Consider the following 18,210-nt stretch of genomic DNA (forward strand, 5'->3'; position numbering starts at 1 on the left):
TACTGCGACAGGAAAAGTATTCTACAATCATTTTATGTGATATTTATGAAATTAAACATTAGTTCTGTCACTTGCTATTCTCATAAAGAACAATACAGATCTTTTTTATATAATTTTGACATGCATTAATCAATTTTCAGTCCCTGGGTTTCACAGAGTTCATACATGTATGTAACTCAACACATGACATATCTTAAATCGGTGGTATCAAACTAATTTTAGTTCAGGGGTCACATTCAGCCCAATTTGATTTGAAGTGACCAGTTAAATTTCTAACATAGCTGATAAATAATGACAACTCCACATTTGCTTTAGAGCAAAAAAGTAAATTCTGAAAATGTTCACATTTAATAAGCTGTCTTTATACAAAACATAAACAACCAGGAATTTCAACAATATTATGCCTCACTTTATCATTTGTGTATTACTACTTACAGATCAGTGTCTACAAAGGCACAAAGCATTCAGTCGCAGGTATCTGGAACCGAACAATGTAGTATTTTACAACTTCTTCAATATCTGGACATTATTTTAAATTCACATTCAATTTCACATCTGTGTAGTTCTCCCCATGCCTTGTAAATGTTTAAAATTTATCCATAAAAATACATAAAAGCTGTGACAGTACAGTAGGGTTCAGCCAAACCAAATTCAGTCATACTGAAGCTGCTGACTGATGTTATATCACATTATGTTCAATGTCTTTAACATTTTCACAGCAAATATTCATTTTCACCTCTGTAATTTTTACACTTTGCAAAGCCATCCCTTGGGCCTTATGTTTGACACCCCTGTCTTAAATCATCTCAACATATGTCTTAATGCTTTCTGTTAAGCTCTTATCCACACCAAGAATTTGTTTTACCTACAAAGCTGCTTTTAAATAATAGTGACCAGTTTTGTTTTACTCTAGGTTGTAAGCATCGTTTACAATATTTTATAGAGAGGAGGTTGGATGTGTGTTAGAGAGAAAGGCATTATGGTTTCCATGACTGTGCCTGTGCTATCAGGCAAATATTGACGGGAGGCATACGTTTCTGAGAAAATGCATTAATTATGTGCCACACTTTTGTATTAATCAGCAAATGGGATCCTGATAGCAAACGCTAGCTGTTGACATATCTTTGTGAAAAGCGATGAGGTTTAAGGCCTCAGGTGTGAGTAAATAATACTGGCACATACAAGGAGGAATCATTTGAATTCAGCCATCAGAATGAAACCTCTCTGGTCATGTGTCATCATAAGTTGGAAATGACAAAAAAGGGACAACTTTGAAGCACATCTGAAGGTAAGAACATGTATTTTTTTAAGTTTTAGATGAGATTAAACTGCTAATGTTGGACTGTTTTCCTAAAAAAGAGTGCCACCTTTTAGGGGAAACGACTGTGGCAGACGTCAGAAGAAAATTTGTTATGGACACCCACTGCAATTTGACAGCAATAGAGTCCCAGGCGCAGATTAACTCCACCGTCTTTAACATGGTTGAGATGGTCAGCATGGGTGTGAGCTGCACCTTGAACACAGTGCTCAGTGCTCCTCTGCTCCTGGTCATCCCACGCTCCCCATCTCTCGTCAGACAGAACCGCTTCCTGCTCCTCATACACCTCCTCTTCTGCAACAACCTCCAGGTAGCTGAAGACATTTTGACTTTTGTTTTCATCATATTTTCGCGAGTCAGCCACGCCAGTCTGCTTTTCACTAATACCTGAATGTAACAATTTGCCTTCAGACATCACAGCTAAATGGTTGTCATCATTGCCGTTTCAGCAGCTCATCTGGACAATCAAAACAGGTCTCTTAAGTTTCAGAGGAGGCATATCAGTGACCCAGTGTCTGATCTTCTGTGCTGCTAACGAGGCCTGTTGTCTGGTTTGTAAATCCTTTAATATACTTGTATAATGTATATGTTTAGGTAATTTGTACAGTGATTTATACAACAGTCTGCACTCTCAGCTACACTAAATTTGGAGCTTTGACTATTACAGTCTATAAAAACTTGGTTCTGAATCAGTTTTTCACAGGGTGTTAATAAAAAATACTTAATACAAAAACCAAAATGATGAAGGTGAGAGGAGAAAGAACATATGTGTGACTAGCAAAGAAAAACCTTGTGAAGCAGCATTTTCACACTTAAAGGGGAACTTCGGGTTTTTTTCAACCTGGGGTCTGTTTTCATATGTCATTTCATACATGTGAGTGATGGAGAAATGAATTTTCAACATAGCTCCAATATTTGGCCAGGCAGGCAACTTAGCAGCTCAGCTAGCGAAAAGTATGGGGCAACTCCCCCCCCCCGCGCGCGCGCGCGCGTCAAAGTCCGCCCAAATCGCGCGATTTCGGAACGAGATTTGCTTTCTCGCGTCCTGAGATTTGGATACAGAGCACAACAAAGAGTGATCGCCAGGTAATGTGGAGGTTTTCGTTCACTTCTCATCTCTAGTATGTTGTGGGACACTCATTGAGACTATCTGAGTCAGTGGGGAGTGTGGGGAAAAAAGCACGTTAGGGCGGACTTTGCGCGGGGGAGGGCAAGTTGCCCCATACTTTTCGCTAGCTGAGCTGCTAAGCTGCCTGCCTGGCTAAATACTGGAGCTATGTCGAAAATTCATTTCTCCATCACTCGCATGTATGAAATGACATATGAAAACAGACCCCAGGTTGATAAAAACCAAAGTTCCCCTTTAAGTGTGAAAATGCTGCTTCACAAGGTTTTTCTTTGCCTGATTGAGTTTCTCTGACACCTAATGCAGGAAATGTGAACCTTTAGTCAGACTGCCGAGCCCTTATTTTAGCTTTGTCTGAACTCTGAAATGCATTTTTAAATGTAACAGCTCCTTTTGCTGAAATTGTACTGATGAGAAATGTCTTTGCAGTCACGTTGGCTGCAACATATACAAGTAATATGTAAAGATTGCTTTCAGACAGACTTGAAAAGATAAGAACTTGTTCTTGAATTTATTGCCATGTGTACAAAAAGAAAAATATTAATTAATTAGGAGTGAGCAAGGATAAAACCACACCAAGTTCAATAGAAACAAGACTCATTTTCACCAATGGCCTCTTTGAAAGTGCTCTGAGTGACATAAATACTGCTTTAGCCCATGCTAGGGTTCAGCTTCTGATTCATCGCAGCTTCTGACTGACCTATTATGAAAAATGAACTACTAAAACTTTTATATGACAAGTAATAGACAAACTTTTTCCACAGGTGGACCTCTTCCTCAGTACTGCTCTGGCCGTGGACCGTGTCGTTGCTATCAAGTGGCCTTTGCACTATGACTTCATGATGCGCACACAATGGAGGAGAGTAACTGTTGTATCCATATGGATTTTCCCATTTGTGCTCACCAGCATGGCGATGTGTATCAGCCTCAGCACCATCCAGATCAGTTTTTCCCTCCCCCGTTGCCGACCTCTCATCTTTACGCCCTGCCTGTCAGAGACATCTGCTGTGGTCCTCTACTCCACTGTGGTCACTGCTGTGGTGGTCCCTTTCTGCTACCTGACCATCCTGGGCTGCTTCTGCCTGCTCTGCTGGGACATGCGGTGCAGAGCTGCTTTGGACCGAGAGAGGCTTGCGTGACCCTTGACCCTCCAGGCTGTGCAGACCGTTCTCTTTCGGTTCCCGTGGTCATGGACAGCTACCTGATCCCTGGTTACCTGCACAGTGATGCTCTTGATATAGCAACCATCATCACCTACAACCTGGGAGTGTCACTCGTCCCACTGGTGTATGGATACCGTCACGGGAGCTGCAGCAAAGAATACGACGGGCTGCACACATGAACGAAGTCAACAACGAAAGCCGGTCATAATTAGTCACTTTGAGCAATATCTTCCTAGTCAACACAATGAAGTGGCAAAAATTCTACCAAGATAGACTTAAAACAGCCAAAAAGAAAAATACTCTTGAGTCAGACCAAAGTCTGGTGCTAAATGGTGTAATTTCTCAAAGGCAAAAATTGAGAGCTCAAACCGTGAGTTAGTCCTGGGTCTGAATTAACTACTGTTCTCTCAGACTGCTTGTTTTTGTTTTGTGCACCCAGGATTGCCCTTTTTTTCTTTAGAATTCTATTCTGTCGCTGGAATTAAGGGTGTCAGCTTTGAGTTGTCTCTGCCCTCAACTAGGAAGTCTCTTGGCAAATTCTATCATGACTCAGCACATTTTCAGTTTTATTTTCTGCTTCTGACACTGATTTGCAGGTCCTTCTGTTATAAGTCTTCTGACCTCGCAGGTGTTTCAGCCCACATCACTACTGCACAGAACATTACTACTACACAAAGCCGCATTATTAGAGACCCCTCTACTGCCTCTACACGAGCAGGCACCACACTTCAATCTATTTGTTTTATAAACTAAGGTTGCACAGCTGAGTGTGGCAAGGAAACATCATCTTCCTGTAACGGTTGTGGTTGTTTTTTACCGAGCAGTGTGTTTAAATTTGATGTGAGTTAAGGAAATCCAACTTGCCTGCAAAATCAAGCTGTTCAAATGTTGATAACAATAAGGTTTTATAGACAATAAAAATAAAATACAGGACAAATTGCTTCAATATATTTAATTTGAACCTTAAACACTAATATGCTGTCTACTCATCAATGCACTATATATTATACAAAACATTTAAGAAGAGAAATATGCACAACAGGAGGATAAATACTTAAAGCTACAGAAAAATACGTAATCAACGATCATATAGTTTGAAGACAACAGGACCTGTGGCGAAGGTTGAACAGTGTCGAAAGAGGTCGGGCAGTATTCCCCCTGATTGTGATGATTCGGCCCTTCAACAGGGCACAGGCCAAATCAGCAGGCAGCACTGGAGTGAGACCCACTCCTCAGTCATTCAGCGTTCTCAAATTACAAATTTCTCCAGAAAAACCAGTCCAAAAGGAGCCAAAACATGAAAGATACAAGCCGTATAACCCAAATGACTCGAACATGACGCACCAAACTCTTACTAACAAAAACAAAGCCGTGGAATGTACTGTTTGTTCCGGTTTCAAAGGCAGGCACTGAGAATTATTTAAACAACAAATAAGCTATAGAACAATAATATCATCAGTGTATATTCTTCATAAAAGAATGCAGCATTCCAAACAAGAAAGAGCATAGTCTCTTACTGTTCTGCCAGCTGTAGATTATCATGTAAATTAAAGGACGATGATTTGGCGTTTCACCAAACTTCTTGCTCAAGTCTTTAACAATTTCTTTTCACTGTAGTATGTGATAGTTAAACGTTGACTCATTTTAATTAAAGATGCATGGCACTACACAGCAATAAGGGTTTTTCTAGACAAATGTACGCGCAGCATTACATATAAAACCACCAGTGGTCCCCTCGACACTGTGTCACCGACCCTCATGTTGTGCACCTCCTTCAGTACAGGCAGGTTTTCTTCATAATGCGCAGGAATCCTGCTGGTTCACTTCTCCATCTCCATCCCTGTCTGCTTCATCTATCATTCCTTCGAAAACACAAAGAATGAGAGGAAATTAAAAGATTTGAGAAGATAGCATGATAGCATTCATGAGCTAAGGAGGTGTGACGTTATTCAAAAATGCACTCATGACCTTTGGCTTTGTAAACACACCCATCCCGTAAACTGGAGTGACCTACATTTATTAATTATTATTAGCAGACAATAACAGGCGCACAATGACGTGTCTCACCTGCAGCTCTTCATCTGTCAGGTTCTCTCCGAGCTCTTTGGCTACTCTCTTTAGATTCTTGAAAGAGATCCTCCCCGTCTCGTCATCATCAAACAGGCAGAAAGCTTCAGGATCTCCTCTTTAGAGTCCTTCTCAGCCACATCAGAGAAGATGAAGAGTAAGTTTTACTGCTGAGACTGAAACCCTGAAGCAAACAGACTTGAAGAAAGGCAGCTGAAGTCTGCGTGTGCTATGGACAGTCAATAACAGTGATGAGAAATGTAAATTGAGCTGGTAGGTGGAGTTAAGGGTAGTGATACTGTCCACATTTTATTGACTGATCTTGAAGTTTGGATTCTTCAATTTAGACCTTAAAACTTCTTTTTGGCACCGAACAGGAATTCAAGACTTTTCATGTTACAAGTGCTGGGACAACATGTAAAAATACCCTGTGATGTAGATCATTTACGTACCATTTTCTGTGTCATGATGGCGAGGAGTCGGCAAAGGAGATCTTTCTGTTCCATCCTTATCCACTTCGCCGATCATCTTCTTGATCTCCTCTTTCTTTGGCTCGAAGCCCAGAGCTTCATTGCAACCTGGCATTGGTGTAAGAAAGATGGACAGCAAATAAAAACAGAACTGCAGAATGTAATATTTAATAAGATCTATCCATTTCTTTTAGCATAGGGCAATTAGTATTTGCTGCTCCAAAACACCCCTACAGAATGGGTATCTTTAAACAGCAAACCATGTATTGTATTGGAAATGACAAGAAAAGCACTCGGAGTGCAATCCTCCACCAAGGCTGCTCAGTAGTTGTACAATTTGTGACTGATTAGTCTGCAGCGGTCGATTTGTAGTAGGACTGTAATCATGTGATCATCAGCAGGCAGCTGACGTAGTATTTTCTTGTTGTTATAGTTACAGTGACTCAATGCCGCTATCTCGCAATGATACAGAAAATCTTTAACAAACTTGCAGATCCAGACTATAAGCTGCTTCACTGTCAAAATCTAATCACTTGGTCCTTGTGTCATTTCTGACCCTTCCTGAAAATTGCCTCCAAATCTGTTAGTCCATATTTGAGTAATGTTGCTATCAGACAAGCAGAAGGACAAACGTACGCCAATCATCACATAACTCCACCATGTTCCTTGGCGGACTAATAATGGGCAGATTTAGAGCAGGATCATAGACCAGAAAACAGAAGTCAGTGTGTCCACATTGTACCTCACAGTGCTACACATCTGCAATGTAGTGAATGAAGCTGTCAAAATATTATCACACTCTTACTGAAAGACCTGTAGGAGTTAGTGGACAGGATCATGCTGTGTGACGTGTAGATTCATTTCTGTCTGAACTGACTCCTCAGATGATAAACGGTGGAGCTGTAGATGTTCAACTGCTCTGCTAATGTCCACATGCCAACGACCTGTTCCCATCTTTCTCTCTCATCTGTGGCATGGTGTCACTTGGACAAGATGCATTTTAAGGTGGATTCTTATAATCACTGGTCACTCAGTCTGATCGTTGTTGGTTCAAGCTACATTGTCAAAAAAACTCTCAAAAGCTTTCTGTGCACAACTTTTCATTTGACCGTTTCCATGCTGTTTCCTTTATTGCTTAGTGTGCATTTTAAAAGATTGTTTGGCTCCATTTTTACCTTGAGCTCCTTCACATCTATGTGCCCAGATCCATCGGTATCAAAGAGCTCAAAGGCCTCCCTTATCTCCTGCTTCTGCTCCTCGGTCAGCTCTGGCTTAGGGGTCGTCTTCTTGCGGGGAGGGGGCACTGGACCCTGCAGAGACGGCCTCTTGGCACTGGTTGCCTGGAGACGAAACAAGGAAAATCTAACACCTCTATGACTGCATCATAAGCAAATAGATTTCTGGAGTATTTCTGCTGTAAACAAGAATATTACTGTAAATATCCATAATTTGCAGCTCAAGTTCAGGCTATTATTAGATCATACAACATCTTCACTCACCATCAGTCGCTGTGTATAAAGGTGGCAAAAGAGAACTGCTGATTTATTAGGCAATCACTGTTTTCGTATGAAGCCTCCCTATCATTTAGAGAAGAGATCATAAAACGGTTCCTGCTTCACATCAGTCGCTCGTTTTAGCCGTTAATCACACCGCGGGTAGAAGCAGCCTGCTACGCATCAAACCCTACAATTGATTTCTAAGAGATACCAGCAAAATGTGGAGGAAAAATAAGGTTTCTAGCTAACAGCGTGCACACCAGCAGCTGTCACGGTGTCGAGATGTTGGATTTGGTCACCGTTTGTGGCCGTGGACGAGCCGGGCGGTGTATTTCCATTGAGGAATAAAATCTGATGCAGAAAATGCGCACAGAGAATTGAAACCAAACGCACCAGTCGGGCAAAAAGATGATTGGCTGCTGAAAATCACGAGGTCAGGACATGATCAGAAAAATTCAGACACTAATAAATATTCCTCTTAAATAAATAAGTATGGCAGTGAATGCAATGTACAGTTATGATGATGATGATAATAATATCATTGTTGTTATAATAATAATAAAATGTATTGTTTTTATTATTATTATTTTTATTATTTTTTACCATTATTATTAATTTGTTATTATTATTATTATTATTATTATTATTATTATTATTATTGTTATTGTTATATTATTATTATTGCTATTACTATTATTATTATTGGCATTATTCATATTTATGCCAGGGTATATTTCCTAACCATATTTATTATTTTATGGGAATAATTGCTTATTTCTGACTGCATAATTCATTTAATACTAAATAAAATGATAATGCTGTGCAGACTTGAAGTGAAGAAATAACTACCTCGAACACAGCATGGAGACTGAGAAAATATTTTGTGTAAGATTTATTTGCAAACTACAGGGGGACATGTTTAGATCTTAAAAATGCACTCAAAATGAGTTTAAACGCTGGTTTCACACTACATTTTTCTTGTTGCTAATTTTTTTTTCTTTTAGTCTTACTTCAGTGTTTAATTTTGCTGTCATGTGACACGTTTTTTCTTCTTGTAGCCGCATTTAAATATTCAATCACAAATTAACTTGTCTGAGGCGTCTTTATGTATAAATATAAAACCGCTGGATGTTGAAGTTAAATTTTACACTAGCTCTGCAGTGTTGGTCTGACCGTATATATGTCTATGGGTCTGACATGATAAAAGGGGCGTGGGCTTTGAGCTAGAAGGCGGATAGAATCAGATCCTGATCGCTGATTGGACTAGATTGTGGCGTTCTTTGACGTGTATCGAACACTATTGGCTCCTCGCAAACGTCACCCCTGTCCTAGGAGGTGTCTCGACCAATCACAGAGCAGCTCCCTCTCAGCTGATTCAAAGAGTTCTGGGTTTGTACGCGGTTTGCTTTGACACGCTGCTTTCAGGTAAATGACATTGAGAGTTAATTTGCGTCTTTCTTATGCTGGAATCTGTCGCATTTCTGTCCTGTGTGTTATCAAAATTAGGAAACACACATTAAAGACATTACTTTACATATTTCCACCACTCTGCTTGTGACAGCTCCTGAGTGGCTCACCTGTTTTCATTTATTATGGCTACACGTATTCGACCGGTGAGTTAAAACTTTATTGAAAATGCACCTTTTTTCCCGTCCCAATGCTATTGAATTTGCTTTAACCGAATTATCACCTTCATGCAGAGTAGTAAACGATGTGCAGTGATCGGGGGCTCCGGTTTCCTGGGCAGACACCTGGTGGAGAAGCTGCTGGATCGAGGCTATTCTGTTGCTGTGTTCGACATCCGGCAGAGCTACGAGGTGCCTGGTGTCACTTTCCACCAGGGAGACCTCTGCGACCAGCAAGTAAGAACCTTCCACTGCTATATCAGACTTTAATCACGCAAAATGGATCTTGAGACTTCACCTGACTGCAATACCAAAAACGTAAAAAGCTGTCACCTGGTAAAACTGGGTACTGTAATTAGTCTAAAGACAAAGACTCTGATATCTTGGATGTTTAAAATCTGTCTGTGGTCAATAAATCCTTAATCTCTGAGTTTTTTTCTGCATGAAACAAATCCCTTCATGCCTTAAAATGGCTTCGATTTGAACTCCACTTTACTGGTTACTCTATCATGTGAAGATCAGCAACAGAAAGGTTTTATTGGCAAAAAAGTTTTTTACATACAAGGAATTTGACTTGGTGTTTTTGTACATAACTATAAACTGTAACATAGATTAAAAGTGTTGCCCAGTTGTGTGTATTAAGTGTTTTAATATAAATAAGAAGCAGTGTTATAAGTCAAATTAGCAGTGAGTGTAGTCACGAGTTTTTAGAAATATTGTCAGTGTGCAGAAATGTGCTAACAGAGAGGTTACATAGTATGCATTGGAAGCAAGAACTAGAAGATCTATAAATTCCTCACTATCTCTTTGCACCACTTCCCTGTGCACTGCAGCTCAAGCACACCAGCTCACACACAACTCTGGTTGAACACTATTTATCTGTTCAGCATTACACAACTGCACATGAGCTGAAATCTGATTCTTATTTTGAGTGCTTATTTTGTTCATGATGTGTATTTCTACATGTAAAAAACACCATTTTGACATGTATACACAGTACAAAAATCTACCAAAGTCTATTATCATGGACGTTTGGAAGCTCGAGACTGTTGCAAATGACCAGTGTGATTCTTCTGATGCTGAAACAGTGAGGTGTTTGTCTTGTTCTGCTCCAGGCTCTGCTACCAGCTCTGAAAGATGTGTCCCTGGTTTTCCACTGTGCCTCTCCAGCTCCTGCCAGTGATGATCGTGCGCTGTTTGAGAGGGTTAACATTCAGGGTACCCAGACTGTCATTAAGGCCTGCATCGAGGCCAGAGTGCAGGTGAGGCAGGACATATTTCATGCCTAAAGTTTAGTTTTGAAGAATGTGAGAAGTCATCAAAGTGTTTTTACTGTTCTGTTTTGCCAGAAACTGGTCCTGACGAGCAGCGCCAGTGTGGTGTTTGAAGGCACAGACATTAAAAATGGGAGAGAGGATCTGCCCTACGCCAAGAAGCCCATCGATTATTACACACAGACCAAAATTGTGCAGGAGAAGGTAGGAGAGTGTTATTTTTTTCCCAATTTCACTTTGCTCGTGTAACAACTGTGGTCCGATGAGGTTCACTGCTGTATGAGGTTTGCATGTTTTACCCATTATGATATATATTTAATTCCTCACCTTTGAAACTGAGGCTCTAAATTTCAAGTAACTGTGATTTGTGTGTGTGTGTGTGTGTGTGTGTGTGTGTGTGTGTGTGTGTGTGTGTGTGTGTGTGTGTGTGTGTGTGTGTGTGTGTGTGTGTGTGTGTGTGTGTGTGTGTGTGTGTGTGTGTGTGTGTGTGTGTGTGTGTGTGTGTGTGTGTGTGTGTGTGTGTGTGTGTGTAAAACTGTGTTAGCCGTGATGCGTATTACAATGACTGGGTGTTAGCACAGATTTCAGCTATTGCTCATTTGAACCTCATTTCATTTGACGTGACTGAATATTTTTCTGAATTTATTCTTTCCATATGATGTGATTAGTACCAATATTAATTTGACACAGTTATCCATATTATCTCCAGTATTATACAATAGCATGATGCTGTTGATTTTCAAGGCAGAAGAGACCAAATAAAAGAGCACAGTTTTGCATAATCTACTGTTTTGAGGATGCAGATTTCCTAATGTTTTGTACATTTGTGCTGTAGTTGGTCCTGGAGGCGTGTGACAAGCAGAAGGGTTTCCTCACAGTTGCCATTCGGCCTCACGGCATCTTTGGTCCTCGAGACCCGCAACTGGTTCCCATCCTGGTGGACACGGCTCGCAGGGGCAAGATGAAGTTCATCATTGGGTGAGTCATGCAGGTGCATTTATTCCATGATTGCATCAGTTATGCCAAACCAGCTGCTGTTATCTTCTAAAGCAAAATGGTAAGACTGCATTGTAATCATTGTAGCAACAATCACCGTGAATTAGGACTACATTTATGGCCTGCAGACGTCATCATGCTGTCACTTACCGTTAACCAGTGCATTTAAAGAGACATTCTCTGTGAAAGAGAACTATGCAGGGTTTTATGATGTAGTCTTTGCCTCTGGAGAAACTTGGCATTTGAACAATATCATCATCTTGGGCCCAAAGCACATATTGTCTGACAATGAGCCTGTGTTCCAACGGGGAGCTCTGAGATTTTACAAAAAGGGGATTTCAGTGTCTAACAAAAAACAGTTCTTACTTCGCCAAGGAACATGGCGGAGTCCGTGCGTGTGTGCACAACATTACTCAAAAACAGACTAACAGATTTGGATGACATTTTCAGGGAAGGTCAGAAATGACACAAGGACCACCTCATTGGATTTATTTCAGCAGTGATGCAGCTTATGTGCTCACATAATGTTCACATACATAACACATACCTGTGTTCAGCGCAAGGTCATTTTGTTTGTGGGTACATCTGTATTAAATGGCCACATTCTATGTTGCCGTGATTTCTGATAATGCCATGCAGGTGAATGAACAGCCTTGGTGGAGTACTGTGTTCTCTGAGTGCTTTTCTTGTCTTTGTGTTGTATTTTTTTTCTGATAGACAAGACAGCAAGTGACCAGAAGAGTCTTTGTCCTTCTGAAATCTGAAGCCCATCAATTGGATGCATTTCCATGCATACATACAAATGGACAACTTGATAAGATGTGCAGTGTGTCACTTGATTCAATGCACAAAGCACCAGTTATCAGAGGCTTCAGCTTGCTCTGCTGACTTCTCTAGTGTTACTGTCTCTAACTTTATCTGAGACCTTAAAGCAATCCTACGTGCTTGTACTGGTCATTGAAAGTGCTGGTTTCTGATTTGTTTTCATCATCTAAAAACCTAGCTGCACACCTACATGCCACTCCTCTAACCATGTAATGTTGTCTTTATTCTCTCCAGTGATGGCTCCAACCTGGTAGATTTCACCTTTGTGGAGAATGTAGTTCATGGGCACATCCTGGCTGCTGAACACCTGAGAACAGACTCTCCTATATGTGGAAAAGTGAGTGACAGTAAAATCCAAAGCAGAGCACTACAGTCTCTGTGAATATGGGTCATTCCGCCTCGGTTCACCGAATGCCCCACGCCTGACCATCTTCAATTTACTAGATTTGTTTTTTAAAGTGGTGAGCATTGACTGAACTGATCATGTACACACGTGGACAAAATTGTTGGTACCCCTCAGTTAAAGAAGGAAAAACCCACAATTCTCACTGAAATCACTTGAAACTCACAAAAGTAACAATAAATAAAAATTTATTGAAAATTAAATAATCAAAATCAGCCATCACTTTTGAATTGTTGATTAACATAATTATTTAAAAAAACAAACTAATGAAATAGGGCTGGACAAAAATGATGGTACCCATAACTTAATATTTTGTTGCACAACCTTTTGAGGCAATCACTGCAATTAAACGATTTCTGTATTTGTCAATGAGCGTTCTGCAGCTGTCAACAGGTATTTTGGCCCACTCCTCATGAGCAAACAGCTCCAGTTGTCTCAGGTTTGATGGGTGTCTTCTCCAAATGGCATGTTTCAGCTCCTTCCACATATGTTCAATGGGATTCAGATCTGGGCTCATAGAAGGCCACTTTAGAATAGTCCAACGCTTTTCTCTCAGCCATTCTTGGGTGTTTTTGGCTGTGTGTTTTGGATCGTTGTCCTGTTGGAAGACCCATGACCTGCGACTGAGACCAAGCTTTCTGACACTAGGCAGCACATTTCTCTCCAGAATGCCTCGATAGTCTTCAGATTTCATCGTACCTTGCACACTTTCAAGACACCCTGTGCCAGATGCAGCAAAGCAGCCCCAAAACATTACTGAGCCTCCTCCATGTTTCACCGTAGGGACAGTGTTCTTTTCTTCGTATGCTTGGTTTTTGAGTCTACGAACATAGAGTTGATGTGCCTTACCAAAAAGCTCCAGTTTGGTCTCATCTGTCCAAAGGACATTCTCCCAGAAGCTTTGTGGCTTGTCAACATGCATTTTTGCAAATTCCAGTCTGGCTTTTTTATGAGTTTTTTTCAGCAGTGGTGTCCTCCTTGGTCGTCTCCCATGAAGTCCACTTTGGCTCAAACAACGACGAATGGTGCGATCTGACACTGATGTACCTTGGCCTTGGAGTTCACCTTTAATTTCTCTGGAGGTTGCTCTGGGCTCTTTGGATACAATTCCAACGATCCGTCTCTTCAATTTGTCATCAATTTTCCTCTTGCGGCCACGTCCAGGGAGGTTGGCTACTGTCCCGTGGGTCTTGAACTTCTGAATAATATGAGCCACTGTTGTCACAGGAACTTCAAGCTGTTTAGAGATGGTCTTATAGCCTTTACCTTTAAGATGTTTGTCTATATTTTTTTTCGGATGTCCTGGGACAATTCTCTCCTTCGCTTTCTGTTGTCCATGTTCAGTGTGGTACACACCTTTTCACCAAACAGCAGGGTGACTACTTGTCTCCCTTTAAATAGGCAGACTGACTGATTATGAGTTTGGAAACACCTGTGATGTCAATTAAATGACACACCTGAGTTAATCATGTCACTCTGGTCAAATAGTTTTCAATCTTTTATAGAGGTACCATCATTTTTGTCCAGGCCTGTTTCATTAGTTTGTTTTTTAAAATAATTATGTTAATCAACAATTCAAAAGTAATGGCTGTTTTTGATTATTTAATTTTCAATACATTTTTATTTATTGTTACTTTTGTGAGTTTCAAGTGATTTCAGTGAGAATTGTGGGTTTTTCCTTCTTTAACTGAGGGGTACCAACAATTTTGTCCACGTGTGTAGAAAATCTGGGGTCACAGGTAGCTTTAGTTTTAGTGCCATAACTTGAGAAATAATGTAGCTATGGCCCTGAAATTTTATAGGCTTATTGATATGTACATGTGGTCTTCAATAGTACAACCCTGCTTTGATTGAATAATACAATACAGTTATATGATGGTGCAAATTTTGTCAAAAATCATCCATTTTTTTCTATGGAAAAACCATAAAACCTCATTTCTGACCCTTAAAGGTTGATTTTTTTTCGTCCCCTGTCATTGACAACAAGAAGAGCTTTAAAAATGTAGAATATGTTGCCAGTCAGAGGCATACTTTTATGAAGAAAAAAAATATTAGATTTCAAACATTGCTCCACAGATTGGTGCAAAAATGGTCATAAACTCAGCGCTCTTTTAGAATTTTTCACTCAAAAAGTAACGTTACCTATGCCCCCAGATTTTACCCGTTTAACTTAATACCACACACAGAAAAAAAATCAGACAAATAGGAGATGGTCAGGTGAGAAGTTTTTTGGGTTTTTTTGTTTTTTAAATTTGATGAATTGAGATGGAATGAACCCTATATCTCCTTTCAGGATCTAACATTGGATTAGTGATTGCTTTGGACTCCACGCTTAAATTTCAGGTTATTAAATCTTTAATCTTTGCTTCATTTCCAGCCGTATCACATCACCAACGATGAGCCAATTCGGTTTTGGGACTTCATGTCTGAGGTGTTGGTGGGTCTGGGATACGCTGCTCCCCGCTACCACCTCCCCTACGCTCTGGTGTACGGACTGGCCCTGCTGCTCTGGCTGCTCAGCTTGATCCTGCGTCCGCTAGTGAGTTTTAAACCAACCTTTACCCCGATGAGAGTGGCTCTGGCTGGAACTCACCACTACTACAGCTGTGAACGGGCCAAAGAGGACATGGGCTACAAACCGGTTGTCAGCCTGAAGGAGGGGATCGAACGCACGGTGAAGAGCTACCCTCATCTCAGACACGGGGCTTGATGGCGGAATGGAGATAAGAAGCTGCTGAGACTTGTAAGACTGGGTGTTTGCACAGTTAAACTCATGATGACAACAAGGCGATAAGATCACACGTGGATGGAAGGTTCAAAATGATGGAAGCGGCTGCTGATTCAAACTTCACCCTATGTGCCTTTTCAATTTTTATGTGCTATTTCCACCAGCAGATGGCAGCAAATGAGCTTTTTTTGTTGCACCCACTGCAGGCTGAGCAGTAGTTGCTGAATTTATTGCAACATTAATGGACAAAATGTTCATTTCAGTTGAATTTAGTTCTGTTTTCACAGTTGTTTTTTTCGCTCATGTGCTGAGTGCACACTGAGATGTTGTAGCCGAGATGTCAAAATGCTTTAATACATTCCACTAAGTGTTGGTCCTCGAGAGAAAATCATTTAAAATACAGTGTGACCAAATGTATGTAAACACTAATGTGTATTTTGGCAAAAGGCTCTGAGGTCCAATTAAGTAAAATCTTAAGCAATACCTAAGACAATGGCGTGCTTTTAGTGGGAACACCCTGTAGTGATTCAACATGACACTGCCTTCAGGCCTAAAGTGAGGTTCATTAAGAAATAGTTTTCTGACTTTGGAGTACAACAACTTAAATGGCCTTCACAGTGCCCTGGACTGAATCCCATCGAATACCTTTAGGACAGATTAAAATGCTGATTGTGAGGCAGACCTTATCGCCAAACATCAGCAGCTGACTTCACTAACGCTCTAGTGGCTAAATGGAGGCAAATCCCTGCAGCTAAGTTTCAAAATTGTGTGGAAAACGAACTTCATTCTTCTTAAAATCTGTCCTCAAACACTAATATAGACACTGAATGTTTTTTTTTTTGGGTGATGTAAATGCTCTTCCTGTTTAAAGTGCCCATAAAGAGATCCATTCCTATTGCAATTACAAGCTATTATGTGGCTTCAGGTTTAGTTTGTGATAGACAAATCAAAAGTGTCTTAGTTCAAGTTTAGTTTTGTATTATATATAGTGCATTCAAACTCATCAAAATATCAGACAAATGGAAAACGAGCAAGTCAGCTTGAAATCATTCCAACCACAGTACTTCACGTTCATCATGTAAACAAATGGTAAGCATAATCCTGTGCACCCAGACAGAAATTGAAACTGCATCTAACCCAGTGAGTATAAACATGCTTTTATTTGGCCTTTGTAAACTGGTTTTGAAGGTGACCCTAAGTGTCAGTCCAGATCCAAGTGCTACTGATACATCCTGAGGTAAAAAAGTGTGACAAGTTTGACAGACAAGCTGGGACTGGTCCGTTCAGGCACTGAAGGACAAGCTCAGTATTCCTACTTTTCGTAAGTATCGTTCTACTTCTGCTAAACTGGAGAAGAGCATCCAGAAGAAAACAAAAAGGGGGAATTTAGCACTGAAATTCTGATATCTGCCTCATGTGACTAAAGCAGACGGCTGACATTTCTTCTTATCTTAGGCTGAATGTAAATATGTACACAGAGTGTTGAATTGGTAGAGGATCCCTTTATGGAAATGAATAGGAGGAATAATTAAAGCCATCAATAAAAGACAGATTTCTGAAATACTCGTCATACATGGTAATATGTACAAATTCACACCCTTTTCACACACCTCCTTAGCTCGTTTTGTGCCACTCTGGCGTCATGTTCTGTATGTCATCAGGATGGCATGTGTTTCTGTGAGCTAGAGAAACTATTAAAATACTATTGAATGACTGTCACTGAATACAATACTGGGATGGGCAATGAAAACGCAGCGTGAGCTACAGTCTTTATATTTCCACATTCCCCTCACATTTTGATGATGTCGAAGAGATAAAAGCTGTGAAACTGATTAACTCGTAGACAGTCGAGTGCCTCATTTTCACGGTATTCATATTAAATCTGATTACTTCAGGGGTTTTCTTATTCTAGGTGTAGCATTTTTGTCATTCCGTGTCTTGGTGTGGTGTCAAGAAGGTAGGGGTTAAGTTCAGATACTTTGCATTCTCATTTTAATTCTGTGCCAGCAGCACCCTAATGATTCACTGCGAGACTCGGAGCCAGCAGCCAAGGCCGTCGGACTGGTTTCTTACGAGGGAAAGAGGGAGAGGGATCTAGGTAGATAATAGACCTGAGCGTTTACACTTGCCAGTGTGTTCACCAGAGGGAAACTTTGGCTCTCGCATTTGCCAGTTTCCTTTTCCACATTCTTTCTGTGACATGTTGCGAAACCTCTTCACACCCTTTCCCTGATTTGAAAAGCCTTTGTAAAAATGTGTACAGAATGCGTAACTTTTTTTTTTTTTACAGACACAGCAGTAAGTTGTTCTCTACCTTGTCTTTTTAAAAAGTGTAAAACTGTGGCCAATTGCTCAGAAAGAGGTTTGTTACCAGTTGTTGAGAAAATTGCTTTGACAATCGCAGGAACTGATTTTTCTTGCCTTTTACTGGCACAAACAAAGACACAGTCACTCACACATAACACACATTTCGTTTATAGTAGGCTTTCATATGTGTTTCTGCCTAGAATATGTATGATAAAGCACAAGGTCAAAAATTTGATCTTCAAAGCGGCACATGTATGAATGTCTTTTCACTTGTCTTCTGCAGAAAAATAGACAAGTTTTTGCTTCAAATATCAAATGAGAACATTCCCAGTGTTGTTAAAATATTAAGCTTGGCTTTCATGTGATTTTTTTTTTTTCCCCTGTGTGGACCACTGCTTTTGGTTTATTATCT

General features: G+C 40.4%; 1 protein-coding gene and 1 pseudogene across 1 annotated transcript; both read left to right on the forward strand.

The window, feature by feature from the left end:
* Positions 1-62: 62 nt before the first annotated feature.
* On the forward strand, positions 63-4,689 carry LOC110949868 (olfactory receptor 11A1-like; annotated as a pseudogene).
* Positions 4,690-8,990: 4,301 nt separating this feature from the next.
* On the forward strand, positions 8,991-17,052 carry nsdhl (NAD(P) dependent steroid dehydrogenase-like). Its single transcript, XM_051954272.1, has 8 exons — positions 8,991-9,065; positions 9,202-9,253; positions 9,341-9,502; positions 10,381-10,527; positions 10,615-10,743; positions 11,375-11,517; positions 12,595-12,697; positions 15,141-17,052. The coding sequence occupies exons 2-8, from the start codon at positions 9,233-9,235 to the stop codon at positions 15,471-15,473; spliced, it is 1,038 nt and encodes a 345-aa protein (XP_051810232.1). The 5' UTR covers positions 8,991-9,065; positions 9,202-9,232; the 3' UTR covers positions 15,474-17,052.
* Positions 17,053-18,210: the final 1,158 nt, after the last annotated feature.

This window comes from Acanthochromis polyacanthus, chromosome 10 (assembly GCF_021347895.1).
Source record: "Acanthochromis polyacanthus isolate Apoly-LR-REF ecotype Palm Island chromosome 10, KAUST_Apoly_ChrSc, whole genome shotgun sequence".
Lineage (NCBI taxonomy): Eukaryota > Metazoa > Chordata > Actinopteri > Pomacentridae > Acanthochromis > Acanthochromis polyacanthus.